Below are 25,767 nucleotides of genomic sequence, written 5' to 3' on the forward strand. Positions count from 1 at the left end.
AACTTGCAAATAAACGTATAACAGACCCTAATTTGGAATTGATTCCTGAAAAAGAATTCTAGTTCTAAAGGTATTTAATCTCTTTTCTATGAGCCTTTGGAAATAAAGTTAAAGGTCATTCCTTTACTTGTACATACAGAGAATATAGTTTTTATAGCATTTGAAAAATACATCTTCAAAAATACACCTTTAGAAGAAACATGACCAAAAAGGACATACAACGTAAGTGTTGCAAGCATCTTTAAATAGCACTGTCTTCATCTAAGCAAGGCTCTATGGCCTGACTAGTTCCTATTCAGAAGCCTTTGCTTGTTTTTCTTTATATGGGGGAGTGTTGGGTGGAAGGAAACAAAGAAAGCTAGAAATGTAAAATAATCCTCCAGGCTACTTACTTCCAGGAACCATCTTTTGTATCTCATAAGATAACATCTCCACCTAGTGAGGTTTTAAGGATCTTACAGCAACTCCTAGAAATTGTTTAGTTGTTTGAACTTTTCAGACTAATATGTCTTAACACGATTTCATCTAGTTTAACCTTGACACGTGTATTTAGAGTTACTGAGAAATGAGACAGCATCAACATGAAAATAAATAACGTGGGTAATCTCTTTCTGGAGAAATGCATGAGCAGTTACAAATAGTAATCAATACGATAGAACAATTATCACCTTAGCAGTTCTTGAGGTAAAGAATTGCCATGTTAAAAAAAGAAAAGGCAGCCAAATAGTTACATTCTATGTCTGATTTTCTAGTTACTTAATTTATCATTATTATTTGTGTAGGCATATATAGCCTATATACATGAGATTGGAGGTATTTATTGACAGAAGGGCAGTCTAGGAAGGTATTTGTTAAGCTTCCACTTAACATTCTCTGGGCATTATGCCACTTGTTTCTGGACACATTTTGAGACAGTATAGCCTAATGGTTATATCTGCAGGGTTCAAAGCCAAAATAAACTTACTTGCTGAACGACCTTGAACAAACTACTTAAGCTCTCTTTCTGGGTTTCCCCACCTGAAACATGCAACTACACGGGTCTAGTACCTTTGCCAAAGTTACTGCTAGAATTAAATGAACTAATATACGAAACTAGATTACAGTTGCCTCTGGCACACAAGTGCTCAATATTTGTCAACATTATTTTTAATTAATCATCCCAATCCCCATTTTAAATTGGGGCTCAGAGAAGTTGTATCACACCCACAAAATGATAACAGGGATCTTAGCCCAGAGCTGTCCAAGTCCTTGCTAATTCCTACCGTTGGGGGAGGGGTAGTACATACGCGCGGCTTGTTAAAATTTAGTACATTTATTCGTGGAGACAACAAACTGAAATCACTAGTGTGGAAAAAAGCACCTCGAAGTTGGGTATTAGGGCACCAGTGTTATTGCGTAATCCAATGGATTATTCTGGGCGTCAAGTTCTTCATCTGTTAAAGCAGAACTATGTGATCTAGTTTCTTTCCAGTCTTACTATTCTGTGAGTCTATTAGTCTACAGAATTGGTACCTAAAGCCGTTTTTCTTTGCCATTTAAACTCAAGCTCTATCTTCAAAGGAAGCAAAATTCAAGGCGTGTATGCAGAATAACGCACAACTGTATCTAAGAAAGTTGGTTTTATATAAGGGTAGTAGTACCTGGTTCTTCAGCTCGGACAACGTCATCTCTCCCCAAACTGAATCAGGCCTGAATCAGGCCTACTAGGTCTCTCGATTCAGCCCATTCTCCTAGGCATTTAAACCACTTAATTTCTACATGTTCGTCCTATCTGAAAATCCTCAGCAAGATTAGATTTATACCGCCCCATCCCCCATCCCCACACTGAAAGACGTCTAAACTAGGAGTTTAAGACTTGAAAACTCCGTCAAATGAGAAGAGCCTTTAAAATGTATCTACATTTCCCCCTAAGTAAAAGGAGTATGTTAAAATCATAGTGTTTGTTTCCCCACACCCTAACAAAACACGCAGGATTTTCTTTTGGCAACACTACATGTATGCCCACCCCCTAAAACTCGCTCTCCTTTCCCAATTGGCTAAAGTGCCTGTCACTCCAAGCACTTTTACGCCCCTCCGAGAGCCTCATTCGGGTAAAAACCTTCATCCCGCCCACTCTCCACTCCCTGACTCCTCCCTGAAGCTGGTCACTGATTGGTTGGGGCTCCACTCCGCGTGGGGCTGCCTAGGCCACTGCCCCGGCGCCTGCTGGGAGACAAACCAAGGCGCGAGGACGGCTCGAGCTCTTCCCGGTGGCCTCCCCCGCTACGGCGACCCCCCTCCCCCGCTCCGACCGATTGGTCCCCGAAACGGTGGCGGCGGTTTGTGGTCGTTGGTCCCAGGGATTTAGGACCAACATTTGAAGACCCGAAGGGGTGAGGAGGGGATGGGGACAGCGGGGTCACAACCAAACCGCTAGTAACGGCTGGAGACCCCGCCTTCCGGCCGCAAAAGGCCCAGTCCGATACACTGTTACGCCAGATACGCAGTGGGGACTCACGCCCCTCTGGAGGCAGTGTCTGCGGGATTCGCCCTCCTCACTACCCTGCCCCGTCGAGCATAGGGAGGGCTAGAGTCATTGACGCGGTTCCCCAGCCCCAGAGGGCATCTTTTGACCCGATAGCTCTTGCCGTCACAGTTTGCGCCGCGTGGTCCCAGCCGTCCAGTCCCCCAGCTCCAGTTGTCGTCGGGGGCCCCTTGGCGGCTCCTTCCGCCCCTCGGGGGCCCTGCCCTCTCTCTGCTTTATTTCCGCTCTTCCCCGACATCTTCCGGCCGCTTCCCACCTGCTGCCCTCCATGTTCTCCTAGCACTGCCTCCGTCGACCGCCACACGTCAAGGGCGTCTGGCCGTTGTGGCGCCCGCGCGTCCCCTGTAGAGCCTTTGGGACGACGTCCGGGGCGTCCCGACTGCTGGGTGAGATTTGGCAATCATGTCGTCGTTTTCATTGAGTTCTAACTGGGATGAGCCTCGAACTTTCCTCTGCCTTTGACTCTTCCTGTTTATTCCCCAAGTGCTCTCTTGTGTGTAGGGTCTTGAACAGTGGAAGGCTGTGGGTGTTTGGGAAAGATAACTGACCCCCTTCTCCTCCGCGACACGCCGCGGCAGGCAGCCATGGACGGTAGTACACGCAGTAGTACCATTTGTGTTTCCTAAAGTCAGATAGTTTTAATTACAAACCTTTTAAATATTTTCTTTGGGGGGGGGGTTCTAGAAACACCACTGAACGTGATGTCAGGAGACCTGGGATTTAATAATCCTTGCATTGATGTTAATTGTGAGATCCTTGGGGAGCCAGGACCAATTATTTGGGCACCAGTTGCCTTATATGTGAATTTAGTTAATGTTGAAGTTTCTTTAAGCTCTCTCTTTACATTCTTGACAAATAATCTATTGTCTTTATAATAGGCGACGATTCTAATATAGGCCAGTATTGTAAAGGGACTATCAGGAGGAGCTTTTTAAGACTTGGCTTCTCTTTAGAAATCTGTTCGCTTTGTGTTTGATAATGGCGTTAGAACCAGGCAGCAGGATGTGTTCATTGTATAAATAACATATTCACGTGTTGGTAGTATTTTCCTTATTTAAATAACAGGAAGATATTTTCATTTCAAGAATCACTACAATGTATATTTGAGCAGTTGGACAGACTTCCATACAGAGCCTTTCAGAATTAAAGCTCCTTAATCATCTTTAATGATATTCTTTCCAAGGTGCACATATAAAACATTCGTTTTTAAAAATTTGCACCTGTGTGCCATAATGGACATAAAGATGACTATTAGTGCTGCAATTGCTAAATATTAGCAGTGCTTTAGTTTCTGTTTAAGGCACTGCTTTAATTGCTAATTTTCATTTAAGAGGGTAGAATATTGGATTTGAACATTATTGCCAAAGATTATGATACATATCGACGTCTGAAATATAAGCATGTGTATTATTGGATCTGTTATGAGTTAAGAAATATTAATAACAATATGCCCAATTTATGGACTGATATTAAGCCTCCTATTTTTAATGGTGTCATTTTTGTTGTTAAAAAACAGACATGTCGGTTTAAGGAGGGTTTGTGAATACAAATCAAATACTTGATGTAAAATCTGTCCAGATTTGTATATTAATGCTGGGTCGTGTCTTATTTTACTACCTGATTGTTGCTAAAACGAAATCAGTGAGAGAAGAAAATGTGATATCTATGTTCAAATTATAATAGATTTTGGATGAAAGCTTATAGGAGCTTTCCTTTTCCTTTTCCTTTATGTAAGGAATATCACTGTATTATTGTGTAGTAGCATACAAGAATTTTGGTTCTATTGTAGGTATCTTTATACTAAATTCAAAGAATTTTGTGTTCAATGCAATATTTAAAAAATTGTTAATTAAATAATTAAAAAGTACTCTCTATGGTATTACTAAAAGTTGTGAAACACCCAGTACCAACACTTTTATTCATTATATATTTAACTTCTAGGAATAATGTGTCCTCATTATTTAATAAAAATAATTTAAAATGGAATTGAGCCAATCCATCTATACCCTTTCATTCTGAAATGATGTTAGACTTCTATATCCATATACTTTTGAGTAATCCTCATTTTATGTGGAAAATAAAAGTAGTGCAGTCTGTCACTAAAATGAGTTACCACTTAAAAAAACCTCCATTGACTTGGCAACCATGGTCTCAGCATTCCATACTCAATAACAATTGAACAAATCAGGAATTTAATACCACGTAATTTAAGGAATGCCATAACTAATATGCTTTCTATACAAGTGTTTTAATGCTTTAAAAATTAATTTTTTTCACTATTGCAGTTTTTATTTCTATTTATTTTTAAATTTTTTTAACGTTTATTTATTTTTGAGACAGAGAGAGATAGAGCATGGACAGGGGAGGAGCAGAGAGAGAGGGAGACACAGAATCGGAAACAGGCTCCAGGCTCTGAGCTGTCAGCACAGAGCCCGACGCGGGGCTCGAACTCACGGACCGTGAGATCATGACCTGAGCCGAAGTCGGACGCTTAACTGACCAAGCCACCCAGGCACCCCACTATTGCAGTTTTTAAAAATAAAATTTATAAAATGTTCATTTTCATTTCATAAATTTTTACAGTAATTCATAAGATGAAGGGTCAGTTTTAAGTAGTTTGAACACAGCTGACACAAATTTCTTTAGATAAGTGATTAATTTTATGTATATTTTGCTAAAATTGTGCTAGTAATTTTTTAATAGTATATTTTCTATTTTGAAAGGCAGTACAAATTTGAAAATTTTTATTTTTGTTAACTTATTACGGTTCTTAAAATTAGTGAAGATATAGTTAGCATTTAAAGCTAAAGGCTTGATTCAAATTGTTACTCGAATATCTATCCTGTGATTGGCTATGCCGTCTTGGCCTACTTTATAGCTTAGAAAATTTTTTCTTTTTAATTTTTCTTCTAATTTTACTTTTGAAACTGAGCTGGAAAGGAATCTTTGAAAGCCCAAAGTTTAGGAAAAAAGATTTATCTGTGAAAACTAGAGTTTATTTATGGTACAACAGCTTTTAATCTGCCCTTCCCCACTATTTTTTGTATAAATTGTTTGTGTCATTCTCTTGCTTAGGACCCTCCTTCCCTTACTCAGATTCCTTGGGTCAGCAGTACTAATTGAGCCTAGAAGCTTCAGTTGGTATGACAGCTTTGTCATAATGTATAGGGCTGCTATACTTCCTTGGAGTTTTGGTAATTCTCAGATTGATTCTGGAATAGTTTAGAACAAATATTAGGCTGTTGTATGCCTGTTTTAGATTTGATTTTTAATTATCTGAGGTTCTTGATTTCTGGCCTTTTTAGAAATGTATTTTGTTAGATTAAATATGGTATTAAAGTTAGATATTTTTGATTTTTGAATTAGAGATGTGTGTATGTTACCTTTGTTTTGAAAGCTTTAAGATAAAACATATTCCTTTCTAAAGAGAGAGTGAGGTTGGTGACTCTTACACTTTCCTAATTTTAAGTTTTTAAAATATTTTGATTGAGATTTCTTTAAATGTACTAAGTCTAGCATATGTTTATAGTCATTGTATGTTAAAAAGAGTCTTTAATGTGGGGACTGCCATTTGTTTCAATGTGACACCCTAGATAATATAATATCTTTAAAAATACAACTTTAGAGACATGAATTGACCCAAAATACATGTCTGTAAGTAATTGCAGGGGTGGTTTGCATTGCACAAATCGGCCATTTAGAGTAAGCGATGAGTTACAGGAAAACAAAACTATGCATTGATTAAATTCTACATTTTGGGTAAAATGGAAACAGAAGGTATATTTCTCAATTGTTTTATATGTAAGGCAGCATATTAAACTAGTCTTTTTTTTTTCCTCATCCTTGCAGCATGCTTAAAAAAATATAAATCTCATACTTTCCTATTCTCCACATTGTATCAACTTGATGTCTTTCTTTAGTGTAATGGGACAGTATGATGTCCTATAGGATGTTTAGGCCATTAAGGTCCCTCTGGACTAAATTCTGGAAAAGAGCCAGAGTCAGAGTTTATTGATGTCTGAAGGTTTGAGCCATAGGTCTTTTCAGTTACTAGTTTTGTGACCTTAAGCAAGTCTATTTTAGTTGCTCTTGATTTTCTATGTATAACATTGGAGGTGGTCTACGGTCCACTTGTAATTCTAATATTTTCTTAGTAGAAAATCTTCCATGATGGTATAGTCAAAGCCAAGTAGAATAAAAACAATCCTAAAGGGAGGAAAAAGGTAGTTATATTATTTAAAATGCTTTTTGTTTGAAAAAGGGAGAGAGAATCTTAAGCAGGCTCCAAACTCCGTGTGGAGCCCAATGTGGGGCTTCATTTCATGACCCTGGAATCTCGACCTGAGTGGAAATCAAGAGTTGGGCACTCAACCGACTGAGCCACCCAGGCACCCCTAAAATGATTTTAATTTTAAAGCAATGATAGAAGGACATTGCCCTTTTTTTTTTTAAAGACAAAAGGCTGAAAGTTGGTTTGGTTAATTAATCTTTATCTCATTGATGGTTCTGATTGTTAAAGAGTACCTTAACTCTTAACAGAATCTGTTAATAACAGATTTATTTATTTATTGGATTTGATGTCACGTAAGTGTGTTCCTGGAGTATAGTGTAAGGTACCCAGCTGACAGTACAGACTTCCTAATTCTGCCATTTAATAAATATGTGAAGCCAGAAAGTTAGAAGAATCTAAAAATGATGGAAAGAGAACAGAGACAGTATCATCATAGTTCATCATAGTAATCATAGTAATCATATATATAATCATCATAGTAATGGACATAGAAGGGGGGAATTGAGGAAAAGCTGAACATCTTTTTACCTTCTCTGGAGATGGTCTTTTACAGGATAGCTTTATTATTTAAAAAAACGTTTTTTCAGTATATCACATATACTCTTCAGATGTAAATACGTTGTTAAAAATTAAAACCCCAGTGTTGTTGATAGTATGCTTCATTCAACCATCAGTATCATGCAGCTGTGTAGAACACTGATGGAATCTTTCTCTGTAATTTTGACCACCATACTTGTAAAGGAAAAAGAGGACAGTGAGGGAACATAGGGAACAAACTGTATCCTGTAAAGAGCAGTTAAGGCAGCATTTTCCAAATAATTTTATAGGCAGTTAATACAGGTAGCAGGGAGAATTAGGGTGTCATGTTGAAATATTTGAGAAGCAGGAGTTAAAGTTGAAAGGTTTTAACTGAGACTTTTCATGGTCTTAAATATGCTAATGTTTGTTGTGATACTCTTAAGAGAGACATAGTGACAACAACACTCACTATGAGGTAGAAATTCTTATTATCTACTTTATAGGGACAAATAAACTGAAGCCAAACTTGCCCAAAGTCAGAGTTAGTAAGGGGGAGAACCAGGATTTGCCTTTAAGCCATTATTTAGATACTTGAATTTGTTTTTAATTATGACACCATGCTGCCCTTTTTTTATTTTGAAAGTAGCCTTAAATATGTGTGTTGCAGATCCTTTTTCCCTGTTTATAATTTTCTGTCTTGGTTTTGTTCTTTTTGCCTTCCAAGATGATAGTTAATATTTATGTAGTAAAAAATAATACAGTAATATTTTCCTTTGAGGCTCTTTTGTTCATTTTCTAGAAAGGCCTTTTGATTCTAAGATTAAAACATAAGAGTACTCATTTTTCCCCTTAGTTTTGATTTGTATTCACAACTTAAGATGATCAGATATCACCTCAACAGCATCATGGAGATTTTGTTTGCAGGGCACAAGACTAAAGCCTGTAACAACAGTTAGGAATCTAGTACTGGTTCCAGTAACACATAATTGAGAACAGGCTGTGGGGATGGACAGGAAAAGATTGATTTCAAGGTCTGTTCAGAGGTAAAATATGCAGGTGTTTGTGACTGAATCAAAGGAAGACTCTGGGTTAACTCACATTGTGAAACTCTGATTGTGATAGTTTGTAGGAGATGGGAGTATGTTTGTTGTGGTTTGTTTATTGGTTGAATGGAAGAATTGATGGAGATGTAAAACAGGAAGGAACTTAAACAGGTTTAGAAGTTAAAATGACATTGAGTTTTGGATATGTTGAATTCAGGATGCCTGTTGAATATCTCATTCTCAATACATTCATTAGGCAGGTTGATAAATGAATCTTAGCTTCATAAAGAAAACTGGGCTAGTAAGTTTAAGGAAATTAGGTAGATGGCAGGTAGAAACTATATGGGTCCAGGAGCTACTTTCTTGCCTCATTTTCTTCAGAATTACTCCATTGAATGCAATATAATAGCTTGGAAAGAGCTTTAAAGACTAAAAAGATTGTGTGTGTATAGTGTGTGCGATATAAATGTGTTTGTAGCTATATTCACCGCTCAGAAAACATTTTGCAACTAGGAAGGACTGTAGAAGTCACATGACTAAGGTGTATTAATTTATAATTTCTGCATATTCCACTTGCATGAAAGTCAATTTGGGTGCTTCTTCGTTTTTTGAGGGACTTTTTAAGGTAATGTTGCGGCAAAAGGTATGTCAAAATCATTTTCTTGGCAGGAGGGGATATTTAGCATCAGGCAGACCTGGAATTGAATTCTGTCTGTGCCGCTTTCTGGCTCTGTGATCTTGGATAATTTCTTTGTTAGCCTGCGTTTTTTCATCTGTGGAAATAGTATTTTCTTTTAGCAAAGTTGAGACTCTCTTTTAGTAGTTGTATAAACTAGAGGTAATGTGTAGAAATTCCATGGCTTTATAATAGGCTACTAAATAAACTGAACTTCTGAGCCTGTTTCTTTCTATCTGGTGTCATACTTTTGTTCTGAAATCAGTTACTGTAAAGATAAATATCTGGATTTTAAGCTATCGTTATTCATAGATGTTAGTGATTTTAAAGGTTCCAATATATGCATAAAATTAGCATTTGTGTTAATATTCATTAAGGCTATCAGATAGGCAGTGTTATTATCCTCATTTTATTTATTTTTAAAACTTTTTTTAATGTTTATTTGAGACAGAGTGAGAGCAAGTTGTGGAGGGGCAGAGAGAGCAGAGAGAGAGAATACCAAGCAAGCTCTGTGCTGCCAGCACAGAGTCCAACGTGGGCTTCTTCTCAGAGACCATGAGATCATGACCTGAGCCGAAATCAAGAATTGGCACCTTAAATGACTGAGCCACCCTGGTGCCCTATTATTCACATTTTAAAGATGAGGAAATTAAGATACAGAAGGGCTAAGTAACTTACTGAAAATTATAGCTGGTAAGCAAAAAAGGATTTGAATCCAGGCAGTCTGGCTTCAGAGCTGTTGTGCTATATTAAGTACTAGTGAGTATAACTACAGTGACAGTTTCACTTACTTTAGAGCAGTGATTCTTTGGTGATGTCTTCTGCATTCCTATCCTCTATCCACTGTAGAGATGCAGATACTCTTCCCTAGATATGTGTCTACCATATCGCACCCCCTGCCCACACAACCTTTGAGAAAATGCACAAAATGTTTCTGAAAAAATCAAAAACAGTGTGGGTGTGTGAAAAGTTAAGATGTGCTGCTCTCTAGTATTAATCAAAACTAACCTTTATTTGGCCTTAGGTAATTCTAACAAGACTTTTACATCATTGCCTCACTGAATCCTAACAGCAACCTTGCAATAAGTTATATTGGTACTCCCATTTAAAAAAATTTTTTTTACTCTTTATTTATTAGAGAGAGACAGAGAGAGAGAGAGACAGAGAGAGACAACATGAGTGGGGGAAGGGCAGAGAGAGAGGGAGACACAGAATCCTTAGCAGGCTCCAGGCTCTGAGTTGTTGGCATAGAGCCCAATGTGGGGCTTGAACTCAGGAACTGCAAAATCATGACCTGAGCTGAAGATGGATGCTTAACTGACTGAGCCACCCAGGCGCCCCGGTACTCCCATTTTATAATAAGCAAGGAAACAATGAGCTGATCAAGTTTCCACAGCTAGAAAATGGCAGAACTAAGTGTGAAATTGAGGTGCTGGGGGTAAAAATTTCATACTTTTTGAAATGCTGTGCTACAGTGACTTAGTTTCCATTTATAATTACCAAAGTTCTGTTGAAAGCCAAAATGGCTTTCCCAGTGCATTTCCCAGACTGTGGATTTTAATTTTTGTATTTGTTCATAGTAATACCAAAGGAGAGAGACATATAATTAAGAAACAGAAAAAAAAAATCTTTAGGATCAATGTGAATTTTCTGATAACCTAACGACATTGTAATTAAGTTCATTTAAAAAAACTAAAAACACATATGGTCAGCAGAGATCTCAGGTTCTTTCTAGTTCCTGCCTACCCACCGATGTAATTCTTAAGCTGCTGCTAGTTGGAAAACACAGTAGTTCCTGTTTCTGCTCGGAGGACAAGTGGTTGTGATAACCTACGTTCTTTAGTAGCTTCTTTTAGGAACAGGGACTGGTTTGAAATTCTGTTTACTTACTCCAAGCGTCTGTTCAATTTCTGATAACTTTTGGAGTTCTTAGAGATTGCTGACAACATGAGCTATATTGGCATTAGGCTACATTTATCTGAGAATTGTAAGGCACAGTAAAATCCAGTTGGCCTGTATGATAAAATAAACCTTGGGCCATATAGATCAGCAGTGATAATGTATTCACTGATGGCAGTATATTTGTTTTGTTACTCCTTCTGCTTTCTTTTCTCTTCTCTAATCCCTTCTCATTTATTTGTGTTTTTTTCTCTTTTTTACTTTTGCCTCCCTTTGTTGTAGCTTACGCCTTCTAAAGGTACTGCTTAATTGATCAGTGACATTAAATGGAATTTCTAGCTTCTGCTGTAGAGCAGGACTTAGTGGGCAAGACCACAGTGATCATCAGATGTTAGCAGCCACACTGTTTTTGGTTTCTTGCAACCTAGAGGACTCCTTCATAGATTCCTGGTGCTCTGTCATAAACACTGTTTTTTGAATTTTGTTTTAGGAATTGCAACCATGAATGAAGAAAACATAGATGGAATAAATGGATGCAGTAAAGTCAGAACTGGTACTCAGAATGAAGCAGCATTACTTGCTTTGATGGAAAAGACTGGTTACAACATGGTTCAAGAAAATGGGCAAAGGAAATTTGGTGGTCCTCCTCCAGGTGTGGATGTATTTATGTTCAAAAAATTGTATCTTTAATGTACATTAGGTGCATATATCATTAGTATCAGTTTTTTTTTCTTATAACTGCTTTAAGACCTTAGTAATCACTTTTATAGTTGTGAGGGGAAAGAGGTATTATTATATATGTGATGCACATATAATAATGCGTAATATTATAGGTATTATGCATGTTTGACCTTTACATTTTTTTCAACTCTGCTCTTGGTTAAGAAACAGCTGAGAAGGAAGTTGGGTGTTTTTTTTTTTTCTCAAAATTTTATTAAATTCTAGTTAGTTAACATATAGTGTAATATTGGTTTCATGAGTAGAATTTAATGATTTATCATTTACATGTAACAAACACCAAGTGCTTAACACAAGTGCCCTCCTTAATACCTATCACCTATTTAGCCCATCCTCCCCAACCTCCCCTCCAGCAACCTTCAGTTTGTTCTCTATAGTTAAGAGTCTCTTGTGGTCTGCTTCCCTCTCTTTTTTCCCCCTCCCCTATGTCCATCTGTTTTATTTCTTAAATTCTACATGTGAGTGAAATCATACGGCATTTGTTTATTTCACTTAGCATAATATGCTCTAGCTCTATCCACATCATTGCAAATGGCAAGATTTCATTCTTTTTGATGGCTGAATAATATTCCATTATATATATGCGCGCGCACACACACACACCCACACACCCACACACCCACACACCATATCTTCTTTATCCATTCATCAGCTGATGGACATTTGGGCTCTTTCCATAATTTGGCTATCATTGACAATGCTTCTTTAAACATCGGGGTGCATGTGCCCCTTCGAATCAGTATTTTTGTATCTTTTAGGTAAGTACCCAGTAGTGCAATTGCTGGGTTGTAGGGTAGTTCTATTTTTAACTTTTGAGGAACCTCTGTACTGTTTTCCAGAGTGGATGCACTACTTTGCATTCCCATCAGCAGTGCAAGAGGGTTCCTTTTTCTTCACATCCTTGTCAACATGTGTTGTTTCCTATGTTGTTAATTTTAGCCATTCTGACAGATGTGAGGTGGTATCTCATTGTAGTTTTGATTTGTATTTCCCTGATGATTAGTGATGTTGAGCATCTTTTCGTATGTCTTTTGGCCATTTGGATGTCTTCTTTAGAGAAGTGTCTGTTCATGTCTTCCACTTGTTTATTAACTGGATTATTTGTTTTTTGGGTGTTGAGTTTGATAAGCTCTTTATAGATTTTGGATACTAACCCTTTATCTGATATGTCATTTGCAAATATCTTCTTCCATTCCATAGGTTGCTTTTTGTTGATGGTTTCCTTCACTGTGCTTTTTATCTTGATGAAGTCCTAGTCATTCATTTTTGCTTTTGTTACCCTTGCCTCTGGAGACCTGTCTAGTAAGAAGTTTCTACAGCCAAAGTCACAGAGGTTATTGCCTGTGTTCTCCTTTAGGATTTTGATGGGTTTCCTGTCTCACATTTAGGTCTTTCATCCATTTTGAATTTATTTTTGTGTATAGAGTAAGAAAGTGGTCTAGTTTCATTCTTTTGTATGATGTTGTCCAGTTTTTCAAACACCATTTATTGAAGAGACTATCTTTTGTCCATCCGATATTCTTTCCTGCTTTGTTGAAGATTAGTTGACTATATAGTTGTGGGTCCATTTCTGGATTTTTTGTTCTGTTCCATTGATCTACATGTCTGTTTTTGTGCTGGTACCATACTGTCTTGATGACTACAGCTTTGTAACAGAGCTTGAAGTCTGAATTGTTATACTTCAGCTTTTTCTTTTTAAGATTGCTTTGGCTATTTGGCGTTTTTTGTGGTTCTGTACAAATTTTAAGATTGTTTGTTTTAGCTCTGTGAAAAATGCTGGTGGTATTTTGATAGGGATTTTATTAAATATGTAGATTGCTTTGAGGGGCGCCTGGATGGCTCAGTCGGTTAAGCGTCCGACTTCGGCTCAGGTCATGATCTCGTGGTCTGTGAGTTCGAGCCCCGTGTTGCGCTCTGTGCTGATAGCTCAGAGCCTGGAGCCTGTTTCAGATTCTGTGTCTCTTTCTCTCTCTGACCCTCCCCTGTTCATGCTCTGTCTCTCTCTGTCTCAAAAATAAATAAATATTAAAAAAAAAATAAAAAAAAATTGTAGATTGCTTTGGGTAGTGTGAACATTTTAACAAAATTTTTCTTCCAATCCATGAGCATGGAATGCTTTTCCATTTCTTTGTGTCCTCTTTAATTTCTTTCATAAGTGTTCTATAGTTTTCAGTGCACAGGTCTTTCATCTCTTTGCTTAGGTTTATTCCTTGGTATCTTATGGTTTTTGGTGCAATTGTAAATGGGCCTGTACCTTGATTTTTTTTTCTGCTTCTTCATTTTTGGTGTACAGAAATGCAACAGATTTCTGTATGTTGATTTTATATCCTGTGTCTTCGCTGAATTTGTGTATCAGTTCTAGCAGTGTCTTGGTGGAGTCTTTTAGGTTTTCTAGATGGGTTTATAAAGAAGTCAGGTTTGGGTTACTGGGGAAAAGAGTATTCTAGCTATTAAAGGAGAGGTCATTTGGGGAGGATTTTGAAAGAGCAGTGAGTACAGGAGTGGTGTTTATACTAGAGGCAAACCAGATGCAAACAGCTAAATAAATATGTTTTGCCTTTCTACTAGTAGCCAGTGCTGTTTCTTTGCTCAGCACCCTCCCATTAGCTTTCTATCACACTTAAAATAAAATCTTGGCCTCTAGTCAGTGGCACTGACTACCACTTGAATGTTGCTTCAAGTACGTTAGTCATACAGGCCCATGTGCTCGTTGTTGTTCTAATGTATAAAGCTCTTGCTTTCTTCGTAATGATATATTTTCAAAGCTTATTCCCTCATTTCATTCAGGTCTCTGCTTTAAACCTCATGTGTTCAGAGGAGATTTACCTGACTGCTAAAAGTATCAACTCTTTTCTGGCTTTTTCTTCATAGCCTTTATCAGTTATTGTTTATGTTCTCTGTTGAATATATATGCCTTATGAGGGAAGGGTCTTCTGTTTTGTGCACTGTTGTATCCTCAACATCTAGAGTAGTGCACAGTACATAGGAGGCACTGTAAATTTGTGGAATGACTGAATCATTGAATGGTGTATCAAAATATCTTATTAGAATTTGTTTATTTTTGTCTTTTAGGTTGGGAAGGTCCACCTCCACCTAGAGGCTGTGAAGTTTTTGTAGGAAAAATACCTCGTGATATGTATGAAGATGAGTTAGTTCCTGTATTTGAAAGAGCTGGAAAGATATATGAATTTCGACTTATGATGGAATTTAGTGGTGAAAACCGTGGTTATGCTTTTGTGATGTACACTACAAAAGAAGAAGCGCAATTAGCCATCAGAATTCTTAATAATTATGAGATTCGACCAGGGAAGTTTATTGGTGTGTGTGTAAGCTTGGATAATTGCAGGCTATTTATTGGAGCTATTCCTAAGGAAAAGAAGAAAGAAGAAATTTTGGATGAAATGAAGAAAGTTACAGAAGGAGTTGTAGATGTCATTGTTTATCCAAGTGCAACTGATAAGACCAAAAATCGTGGTTTTGCATTTGTTGAATATGAATCTCACAGAGCTGCTGCTATGGCTAGGAGAAAACTAATCCCAGGTAAACTTGACCTTTTAAAATTTACTTTTTCGTATTAGTCTTATTATAAATATGGAAAAATGACAGCATTTCTTAGTTCGATATTTTGAAACTGTGTAATGCCCTTAAAGAGGTATAGAGATATTTTGCATAAGGAAGTAAAATAAATGCTTCTAAAAGACAAGAAGTTGCTCCTATCTTCTAAATGACAAGAAGAGTCATTATCTATAATAATATACTAATTTACTGAATGTATACACTTTTATTGTTGTTTGATGAAAATTCAAAGGATAGTACCTATAATTCTTCTGATAAAGGTCTATTTTTGAAGTGTATTTGTTCTTTTTCTCTTAAATTTGTTCTGTTTGCTCTTAAAATGAATTCTGTAAGTTCTGGCTGGATTGCCGTAGTAAAAACTTTCATGTGACTTTCTTGTGAGAAACTAATGTTTACTACTACTGATGGGTATTTGAGTTCCTGATTCTTTGGAGAAAATTTTACTTAATAGTTTTTGACTTTTAGTTGTTTTAACTGTCTTCAGGGTAATTTATTCTCTTTTACAGGTACATTCCAACTATGGGGCCATACCATTCAGGTAGATTGGGCTGACCCAGAGAAAGAGGTTGACGAGGAAACAATGCAGAGAGTTAAAGTTCTCTATGTAAGAAATTTAATGATCTCAACTACAGAGGAAACAATTAAAGCAGAATTCAACAAATTCAAACCTGGTGCAGTTGAACGAGTAAAGAAACTTAGAGATTATGCTTTTGTTCACTTTTTCAACCGAGAAGATGCAGTGGCTGCTATGTCTGTTATGAATGGAAAATGCATTGATGGAGCAAGTATTGAGGTAACACTGGCAAAACCAGTAAATAAAGAAAGCACTTGGAGACAGCACCTTAATGGCCAGATTAGCCCTAATTCTGAAAACTTGATTGTGTTTGCTAACAAAGAAGAGAGCCACCCAAAAACTCTGGGCAAGCCACCAACTCTTCCAGCTCGTCTCAATGGTCAGCATAGCCCAAGTCCTCCTGAAATCGAAAGATGCACTTATCCATTTTTTCCTGGAATAAAGCTTACTCCAATTAGTATGTATTCTTTAAAATCCAATCATTTCAATTCTGCAGTAATGCATTTGGATTATTACTGCAACAAAAATAATTGGGCACCACCAGAATATTATTTATATTCAACAACAAGTCAAGATGGGAAAGTACTCTTGGTATATAAAATTGTTATTCCTGCTATTGCAAATGGATCCCAGAGTTATTTTATGCCTGACAAACTCTGTACTACCTTAGAAGATGCAAAGGAACTGGCAGCCCAGTTTACGCTACTTCATTTGGGTAAGTTTAAAAATACTTTAAATAATATTGTACAGTATGAAATTAGGAAATACTATTATTATAAATTATTTTGAACTCAACAGTGATATTTAACATACATTTTACTTCAGTTTTATGAATTCATGGTACATTTTGTTGAGACTTTTCTCCTGTATAATATTTCTGTATTTAGCTTTTTAAACTTTAGTTAGGGGAAAATTTGGTTTTGATTCACTTTATAGAGTTCATGATCCTATTTCATTAATTTATTGTTTTTGTAATAACTAATCCTCATTTGAAGTAATTTCTATATAACTTATAGGATGTTACTTAAACCAATTTCTAAGTAATTTGTCCCTGCATCTTTGGTGAAGTCTACACAGTAATCATTTTGGGGAGTGGGGGTAGAGATTAGTAAAATCAGACGTATTTCAGATGGGTCATGTGTAGACACAGCCTTATGCTCACCAATCTGGAAATTTGTCATTACTCATGAAAGACAAAAAGCATCACTAAGAGATGTTTATGACCGTTCTCTCTAATTTCATGCTTTTAAAAAAGTTTTTCTAAAGCCTTTGAGGGATAATTAAAAAGGCTTTGGGCCATATGGTAACAAACTATTTGGTATTGTGAAGGAAGAGATGTAATACCACTCTGGTATTTTCATATTTCTGTTTTTTATTATGTTAGTCTCTCCTCTACAACCAGTTTTTCTCAGTTCTATTTTTTTTTAAACGAAGCTATGGATTTTAGTCGGTGATTATTTTGTACCTCAAATAATATTTGATAGAAGAATAGTGGTTTCTTGAAAATAACAATAAAAAGGAAAAGTTTCCTACTAAGGATTATAATTATTTCTTGATTATAATTGTCAAACTCTTAGCTTAAAATTGATTTGTTATATGGTTGCAGAACCATACTACTGGAGCTTATATCTGTTTAAAATTGATATTATCAAATTTGTAAAGAGAAGGCAGTCTATAAAGAAAACCATTTTCAAGGGGAGAGGGAATCTTATGTATTGTTTGGATCGATTTTATACAGTGCTTATCCATTGTAGCCACTCCTATGGTATGCATATTTTTAGGAGATCCTGATGATTAGGACTTATGGTAGGGTTTCTTGGAAGGAAACTTTTCAGTAATGTCCTCAATTATTAGTTGGAAATATTTGGGAATTTTACTGTCATACAAGTGAGTAAATTCTTATGTATAATTTTCATTAATACACAAAATAGAAACCTTCCATTTTTTCTTTCAATAAGAAATTTAAAGATAATTTTATATGGGCAATTTAAGTTTAGTTTATGTGGACAGCAAATAATTCAAAGTACGGTTCCTAGAGAAAAATGGATCAAATTATTTTTTTGGAGTGGAATATAGATAATTAGTTGGCTGAGCAAGATTTTCCCAGGATACTTGTGTCTGACCTAACATGGTATTACTGAAGCATATTTCTGCCCCCACTCATTTCCCTTAACAAATTTATCTTCACTGAAATTTCTAAGATACTTAAAATATCTTAGTTTATGTCAGATTTTCTGTTTAGATGTGATTTGCTCATCTTGTTATCCCATAAAGAAGATATTATATGGAACCAGAGGGTTTTCATCAGCTTTTAATTCCATTATTAACATGGTTTTTACTTGAGTCCTCAGACCATAATTAACTTGTATTGACCTTATAGTTCCCAAAGAAAACCCCTATTTAGGTATAGTATTCCCAACTTGACTATGTTATTTAGGGATAAAATTAGCTTCAGTAAATGAAATACTTAGAGGGCACAGTTTGCTTTAGTCATCTATTTCAGATTTTATCAACCTTATCTAAAAGCTACTTATAATAAAAAATTGGACAATTTGTGTTTCATATATTTTCTCAGTTTCTAATTACAATCAGAGAGAAGACCTAAGACCCAAATATAAGCCAAAACTTTTGATTAAATACTAAAGCTTGTTTGGATGCACTACACAAGGCTTGAGGCCTTGTCTATAGGAAGTAACATAAAAATACTTACTGCAGTTGACTAAAATATGAGCGAAGATTGAGTTAGAGGCAACTGTTAGAGGAGAAGTAGGGAGAGAATTTAGGGAAGTGTAAGACTCAGAAATCAAGGGTCTAGGAATCTTTGATTAGAAAACACATGCCTGACATTTGGAGGTTGTTAAAGTAAGACAGGAACTATAGACAGCCAGGATGTTACATGTTGCTCTATGGGAAATAAGGATATAGGTTGAATATTGTTGTGGCAATATTCTGGTTTGCTTTTTACTTCTGTTAACATTGGAGCCTCTGGGCTTCAAAGAGTTGAAGCCTTTTTTGGGTAAAAATTCCTATATTTAGATATAGGAACCTTCAGAGGTTGCAAGCTTTTATTGGGCGGCTAAGGGTTGAGACCATTTGTTGTTGGTGGTGTGTTCTTAGAGGGGGAGGGGTGATATGTTGTTCATATCCTGCTAAATATTTATGTGTTTCAAGCACTGGGCTTTTCTGAGATCTTGAGAGGTTGCTATTGGTTCCTGGAGTCTCTCAAAGAGAGTTCATTGAGTATGAAATCACTTTTGGCTCTATTTTCTTAAATAATTTGAACCTACTTTTCTAGATAATGAATTTAACTACTATTTTAAGATGTTTTCTTTGTGTGTGTAGTAATTTTTTTTTTAGTTTGCTTCATTTTGCATCAATTTAATGCTATTTTTAGCATTATTATTTAGTCTTACCTTGATGATCTTTGACTATTGTATGTGATACAAAGTCATTTACCTTTTTATTTCAGACTTCTACAAGAATGTACTTTTAATATCCACATTGTTTTAGTATTACCATGCCCATTTTGAAGTTTGAAAAATAAAAGAGAAAAAAAATAGCCTTTATTTAGTTATTTAGTTAAATGATTATCATTGGTGTTAGGAAAATAGAAATTTTCTTGAAGAGTTAACAGGCATTTAAATGAGCACTAGAAGTTAGAGAGTTTACTTCTAGTGACTATTTAGTGGTCTTACCAGAACCCCAAAAGTTCTTAATGGGTAGTACTTTAAAATCAGTTTTTCAAAAATTTTGGGTTTTTTGGTCCCATTTAAAGTAAGCTCTGTTTTAAGCAGAATACCCCTAATAGAATAAAAATTGAAATCTGGGATTAATGCCAAAATTGAACCCTCATTTTTTTCTTTTATTTTGTTTTGTTTTTTTTTTTTACTTCAAAATTGGAGACTATCTTCATCTTCATAATGTCATAGAATGACCTCCCTAACCTCACTGGAAACTGATCACCTAACTAACAGGATAAGAAATTAATTGTCACTTGTTTATATTTAGGAGCCTATAATAAGTGGGATACTCAGTGGGTTTAATACTTGTGGGCCAAGAGATAGATAGGTTCTATTCTACATATTTCATGTATGGAGACATCATGGGTCATTCAGAGTCACGTCTTTTTAAGTAATCATTTTCTATTTCATAATTTTGTATGTTTAATAATAGATTAGACTATCAGTGTGAATAATTTTGCTTTTCCTAAAACTGTGCCTCTGTTTTGAATACGGGCCTTCCAGTTTTGCCACTGCTTTCCCTTAGAGGATTCTTTGCCACCTGGGTGTGGGATAAGCAGAAATTGAGCAAATAAAGGAAGGTCCTGGAGAGTTATAGTTTTGAAGAAAGAAAGTCCTGGAGAAAAGTTACTGGAAGAAGGGGAGGTAGCCTCTGTGTGTTGGCAAATGCACTTTGTTAAATAATTTATTAACAACTGATCGAAGGCAAGGAATTTCTTGTTTCCATGTTTGTAGAACACTGACACACATGGCAGTTTTACTACACAAAGCTTTCAAACAGGAGTAAAGAACCTCTGTCGCAGACCAGCTTGTGCCATTAATTTTCATTTGACTTGTGTACTGTTGTTTTGGCTATGACCGATGAAGTTTATTTTATTTTTTTAGGCAATAAAACTTTATTTCTCACTGAAGAAATTCAAAGAGCCAATTTTTCTTATATGCCTCTTTTGAGGGCTAAGTGTACTTCTGTAAGCAATCAGGAGCTAAATATAAATAAAACACGGTTTTTGGTCTTAAGGAGTCATGGTCTACTGAAGAAGGCAGAGATACAAACTCTGCATAAGTTGTTTTGAGAATACAGAGGAAGGGCATGCTTCCTACCTGATTTTGAGTTGTAGATCTTGAGGAGAGTTTATAGGCAGAGAGGGGCACAATGTGGGCAAATACCTGTTAGAAAAATAGCATGGTGGTGGGTTTAATGGCAAACAGTTGTGTATAGTGTTTGCTTTGGGGACTTCAGTCAGGTTTTAAGGATTAGAAATTGAAAAGATGTGGATATTAGTTAATTAAAATTTCATCAGTCTTGCTTTTTAAAACTTTGCAAGTTGTTTTTTTTTTTTTTTTTTTGGTACAGCTATGATGGCTTTAGTTGTTTTTCTTCTGAGCAAGTAATTTTTTCTGGATGAATCCAACCTAATTTGTGTGGACTATTTTATGTCATTTTATGGTCATCTTCATTTTGTGGCTGATTTGCATATTGTTTTTGATATTTGACTTTATAATGACATACATCATTAGAATGTTTAATTTTTTCATGGTCATGGACTGGTAAAATATTTAGATATATATATCCTAAGCATGATATAGCCATTATGTTTGCTATCCCTTCAATATCATTAAAATTAGGTTTTGATTTATGCTGTCACTTGTAACTTAGTTGAAAGTTATAAAATAGAAGGCACAGCAGGATGTGTGTTTTAATCTGAAAAATAATTGGTGCTTTTTTTCTTATGAGCTATCATTATTTCCAGATTGATGGGCAGAAAGCAAAAATAAAATTTTGATTTTAAAAATTTGTTAATAAATTGCTTTGAAACAGAGACACCATCTCCATTTTATTTTTAAATTTAGGAAATAGTTTTGGGAGACACTAAATACAACATAATGGTTGTATCCTATTATAATGAAATTTATTATAAATAATTAAAATAAAAATAATACTTTTAGAAGTTATTTTTTCCAGCTTTAATTACAGACCTAACTTTGGTGGCACCATTTCAAATTGATATTTTAAAGAACAAAAATAAGTTGCTGAATTTGCTCTAAAATTCACCTAGTTAAATAAGAAGTAGGATTAGCATCAACATTTATACATTAATTTATTTTCATATGACCAAATGGTGAGACGAAAATTCCATTAACTCAACTATGTGTCTTTGCCCTTTGAGTGGGCCCACTGCTCTTGAAAATACATTTCTGTTCCTCTTGAAACTACTGTATTTTCCTGAAATATCATCAATCTGGTGTTACTCGTGATTCTTACCTTATTGATACTTTTGTATTAATGAACCATAATTATCATGGTGTTAGTACTGTGAGAGAAGTGGCTTATTTAACAGAGTATTGAGTAAAAAGTACAAGAACCTGTAGCCTCAGCCACCAACAAACTGTAACCTTAGATGGCAAATAAAATCATTTACTCTTTGTGCATCTCAGTGCCTTCACTTATAAAATATCAGGGTTTTACTTGGTGAGCTTTAAGGATTCCTTTATCCCCCCAATTTATGGTTTTGTTTAAAATACAGACAAAAATCTTATGGAGGACTAAAAATAATACTTGTTTTTTTTATGTGTACCAAAGTACATTTTTGAATTCAAATAGTCTTAAAACCAAGAACTGCTTTTGCAAGAATTAACTATCCATTTAATATCCCTTCCTATATATAATTGAAAGCTTTTATCAGTCTACTTCACAGCAGAACATCTGGTGAAAAAAAAAAAAAAAGGAGAGTCAGTCACCTGTTTTATTTGCATGATGACAAGTAATTGCTTTCTGGTTCTTTCCTTCCCTGAATTTGACAGTTAAATATAATCAAAACCAAGATTTTATAAAAACAACCTAATTACTTAAAAGTTTGGAAATTGGTTTTCTTTTGTAACAATCTAGGAAAATAATAATGTGTATGAAAACATACATGTGACCAGTATTTGTTCCAGTTGTTTCGTGTTATTAACTGGCTAATGTGATCTGTGATTTCATTTACTTCATACATTTATTTGATCATGTTTGATCCTTTATCCTGCAATTTCTTAGTATCTTTGGTTAATACATTCCTAAAATACCTGTTCTTATACACATTTTAACAGTAGCTACTGTTTTATTTTTAAACTTAACATCTGTTTTTGTCACTTAATATTTAAAAAATAATGGTTTGTAAATTTTCCCCTCTTGTATCAAATGTCACAATAAACTTTGCATGTATACTCAATTCTTAGATGTCAGCAGCAGTGTATAATTTTGCCATATGATGTCACCTAAATATATTTTTTAGTGTGGCTTTGAAAGGAAATTTAAATGTTATATTGATTTTGCTCTTCTTTATGGCTTATTTTTTTGCAGGGTGGGTGGTTAGCATCAGTTAAATGTGTATGAGAAACTGCACTTAGTCTTCTGCCTGTCATGCCTTTGTTTATGCTTCCTATTTAAAATTTAGCAGACGATAATTGCTTATGCTGTAAGCAGTATAATTTAGTGAGTGGACTAGTGAATGGAGACAGAAGATGTTTTGGAAAATGGTTTTACTGTGATGAATTTATTCAAGTGATCATCTGTGCTTTTAACTACTTGAAAATTATTCAGTGTGGGTTGCTTCCAGGCTTTTTGGTTGGATTAAATATATCTAATTTTATTAGTTAATTTCAGATATATCATCTATTCTAGAGCAATTTATCCTCTGTTTAGAGTAATACATCTCTATGTAAGACATGGTAGGGCATTACCTCCAAAAATGGTGCACTTACCTCTGGGGATTCAAAACAAAAGAAAACAAAATTAAAAAAACCTTTAGTCTCCCCATCTAATTAGAAGTTTTAAATCACCAGAATATTAATAAGTACTTGGATTTTCTTGCTCCTTATATTTGTAGTATTGGCCTAAAGATATGTTAGTTACATATGAGGCATTATTTATCTCATAGTAAGTGACATTTGAACTATAAAAATGACGTGTATATGGATTTTTTATACATAATGTAATTCATATTTTAAGAAAATGATTTGTCTAACTATATACCTTCCTGCATTATTTTGATTCAGTAAATACAATCTATATACCACATTACTAGTGAATTAGTGAATTCTATGATTGTATCTGTAAGTTAAAAAGTAGATAGTAATGCAATTATTAGAGAACAGTCTGTTGTAATTTTATTGCCTGATAATTTGGTGAGGGCGCTTTGAAACATCTCTTTTGTGTTTAAACTGTGTAGCTCGTTTTTATATACAACTCAAGGGATTGGCATTTGAATAAATAAACTTGAATAAGAAAATGTAAACTAGGATATACAATTCTATCTTCCTTATTCATTAGATAACTATGTTGACCTTTGCTTTTCATTTTGATTTTCTTTTATTATGTTTTCTAAGAATATTATTAATAGAGATACTTTACTTTTTTATTTAACTTTTTTTTTTGTAATCCTGTTTTGTATGTAGATTTTTATAAGACTACAGAGCAAGCCCATTAACCTAATATTTTTTCTTGTTACCTTTGTTTTCAGCAGTACATGTTCCAGTCTGCTTGTTTACTGGCCAGGTTATGGGGTAAACAAATCATTTTGCAGCTTATGTGCCATATATGTGTATGGCTTTTTTTTCTTCCATTGTTATGTTAATGTTTAGTTCAAGGGTGACTAAATCCGTAGTTATGAATTTATGAAAATTATAGATTATTTTGGGCACAGGATTTATAGGATTCCAAGTGAGCCAGTATGAATCTATGGAAAACAGGTTTAACGTTGTATTCTGCATTATAAAGTTACAATTTTTACCAAAAGTAAAAGAAATAATCAAGCCGGGATGATTCTTACCTGTGTCTACTATGTGTCTGTTTCCTTGAGAGCTCACAAATCAAATTTCGTTGTGTGATCAAGAATCCCTTAGAGATTCCTTGGTATGAAATTTAGATTTATCAGGTACAGAAATGGTGATGATACCAGAGTATTGGAAAGTTACTCCTTCTCCCTTAAGAACAAGAGGAGAAAAGGACATGTTAAGCAAAAATAGGATTGCTTGCCCTATGAAAGCACTCTCCTAGCTTCTGAGGGGGTTTTCTGAATGTGATGAAAGGATTATTTTTCTTTTTTCACTTCATAAATTTTTTCCTATATGATTTACTTAGTAGTAGACTTAAGATTTTTAACTTCTTGTATTGCAGTGCATCTAAGATATCTGGGATTTTTCTGCTCTTTTTCCAGTCATCTACTTTTTATTTATATTCCAGCATTTTTAAAAATCTCACCTCTCTGATTTTTAAAAATCTTTGTACTTTTATTTACTTTTACTTATTTTTATTTATTGTAGTTTATGTGCAAACAAGGAGTTACTACATTAGTGAACATGACTTGGGAGAGAGATAGACAAACTCTTCCGTTAATTCTCTAAGGCCTCTGAAAATGGATTGTTGATGTCAACCACTCTTTAATTTGAATTGGTAAATGAGGGAATTATTTCATTACCTTAAGATTTCAGGTAATTTTTTTTCAGTTTCTTTAATATTTTATATTGAGAGTTTTTCTATGACAAGAAAAATTCTGTAGTCCACTCCCAAATATTTATATTTAGATATGGGGTATGAATAAACCAAAACTAAATATTCCAAGTATAATTGGCTTATTTATTTATATTTATCCTGAGATGCTGTTTAAATGTATAGTTCATCAGTTCAGGGAATTTATGTATCCTATTATAAAACTCAATAGGAAAAGTTGGAAACTTACCCTCAGCTCAGCTTCTTATTGGGGAGGGATGGCATTGTTTCATATTGATGGAATGCATGGACTTAAGTAGAATATTTATCTTCCCTCTGTCTTTTCTTTTTTCTTTCTTTTTTTTTTTTTAACTGGTAATGGATGGCTTATTCCCTTTAATCTTACCTCATTCTATGAAAGATATGGATTATTAAAAGTATGTAAAATAAAAAAGGATTCAAATTTTAAATGGAAAGAATTGAAGCAACGGGGAATTATGAATAGGAAAATAAAGCCAAGCAAAACTAAACAATTTATTGTTTAGGGATGTATGAATATGTGACAAAACCAAAGAGAAAAGCAAGGGAATGATTAACACTTAAAAAATAGGATCATGAAAAAAATTAGGATCATGATTACTTTCAGGGTTAGAAGGAGAGATTGGAAATGATGCAAGAGAGACTTCTAAGTTACTGATAATTTTCTGTTTGTAAGCCTGG

General features: G+C 35.0%; 1 protein-coding gene across 4 annotated transcripts in view; it reads left to right on the forward strand.

Annotated features, from left to right (window-relative positions):
- Window positions 1-2,219: 2,219 nt before the first annotated feature.
- The window catches only part of RBM46 (RNA binding motif protein 46), a 43,677-nt gene continuing 20,129 nt past the window's right edge, over window positions 2,220-25,767 (forward strand). For 3 of the 4 annotated variants that reach the window (XR_007458154.1, XM_049632328.1, XM_049632330.1), the window contains exons 1-4: window positions 2,829-2,910; window positions 11,443-11,604; window positions 14,763-15,230; window positions 15,773-16,555. Coding sequence is in view for 3 of the 4 variants with exons in the window: in XM_049632328.1 (XP_049488285.1) it covers window positions 11,454-11,604; window positions 14,763-15,230; window positions 15,773-16,555 (1,402 nt within the window). In the remaining variant the exon portion in view is untranslated. Of the gene's footprint in view, window positions 2,373-2,828; window positions 2,911-11,442; window positions 11,605-14,762; window positions 15,231-15,772; window positions 16,556-25,767 lie in introns of those variants that run through there. The other variant, XM_049632329.1, reaches the window with a different exon arrangement.

Source organism: Panthera uncia, chromosome B1 (assembly GCF_023721935.1).
Source record: "Panthera uncia isolate 11264 chromosome B1, Puncia_PCG_1.0, whole genome shotgun sequence".
NCBI classification, from domain to species: Eukaryota; Metazoa; Chordata; class Mammalia; order Carnivora; family Felidae; genus Panthera; species Panthera uncia.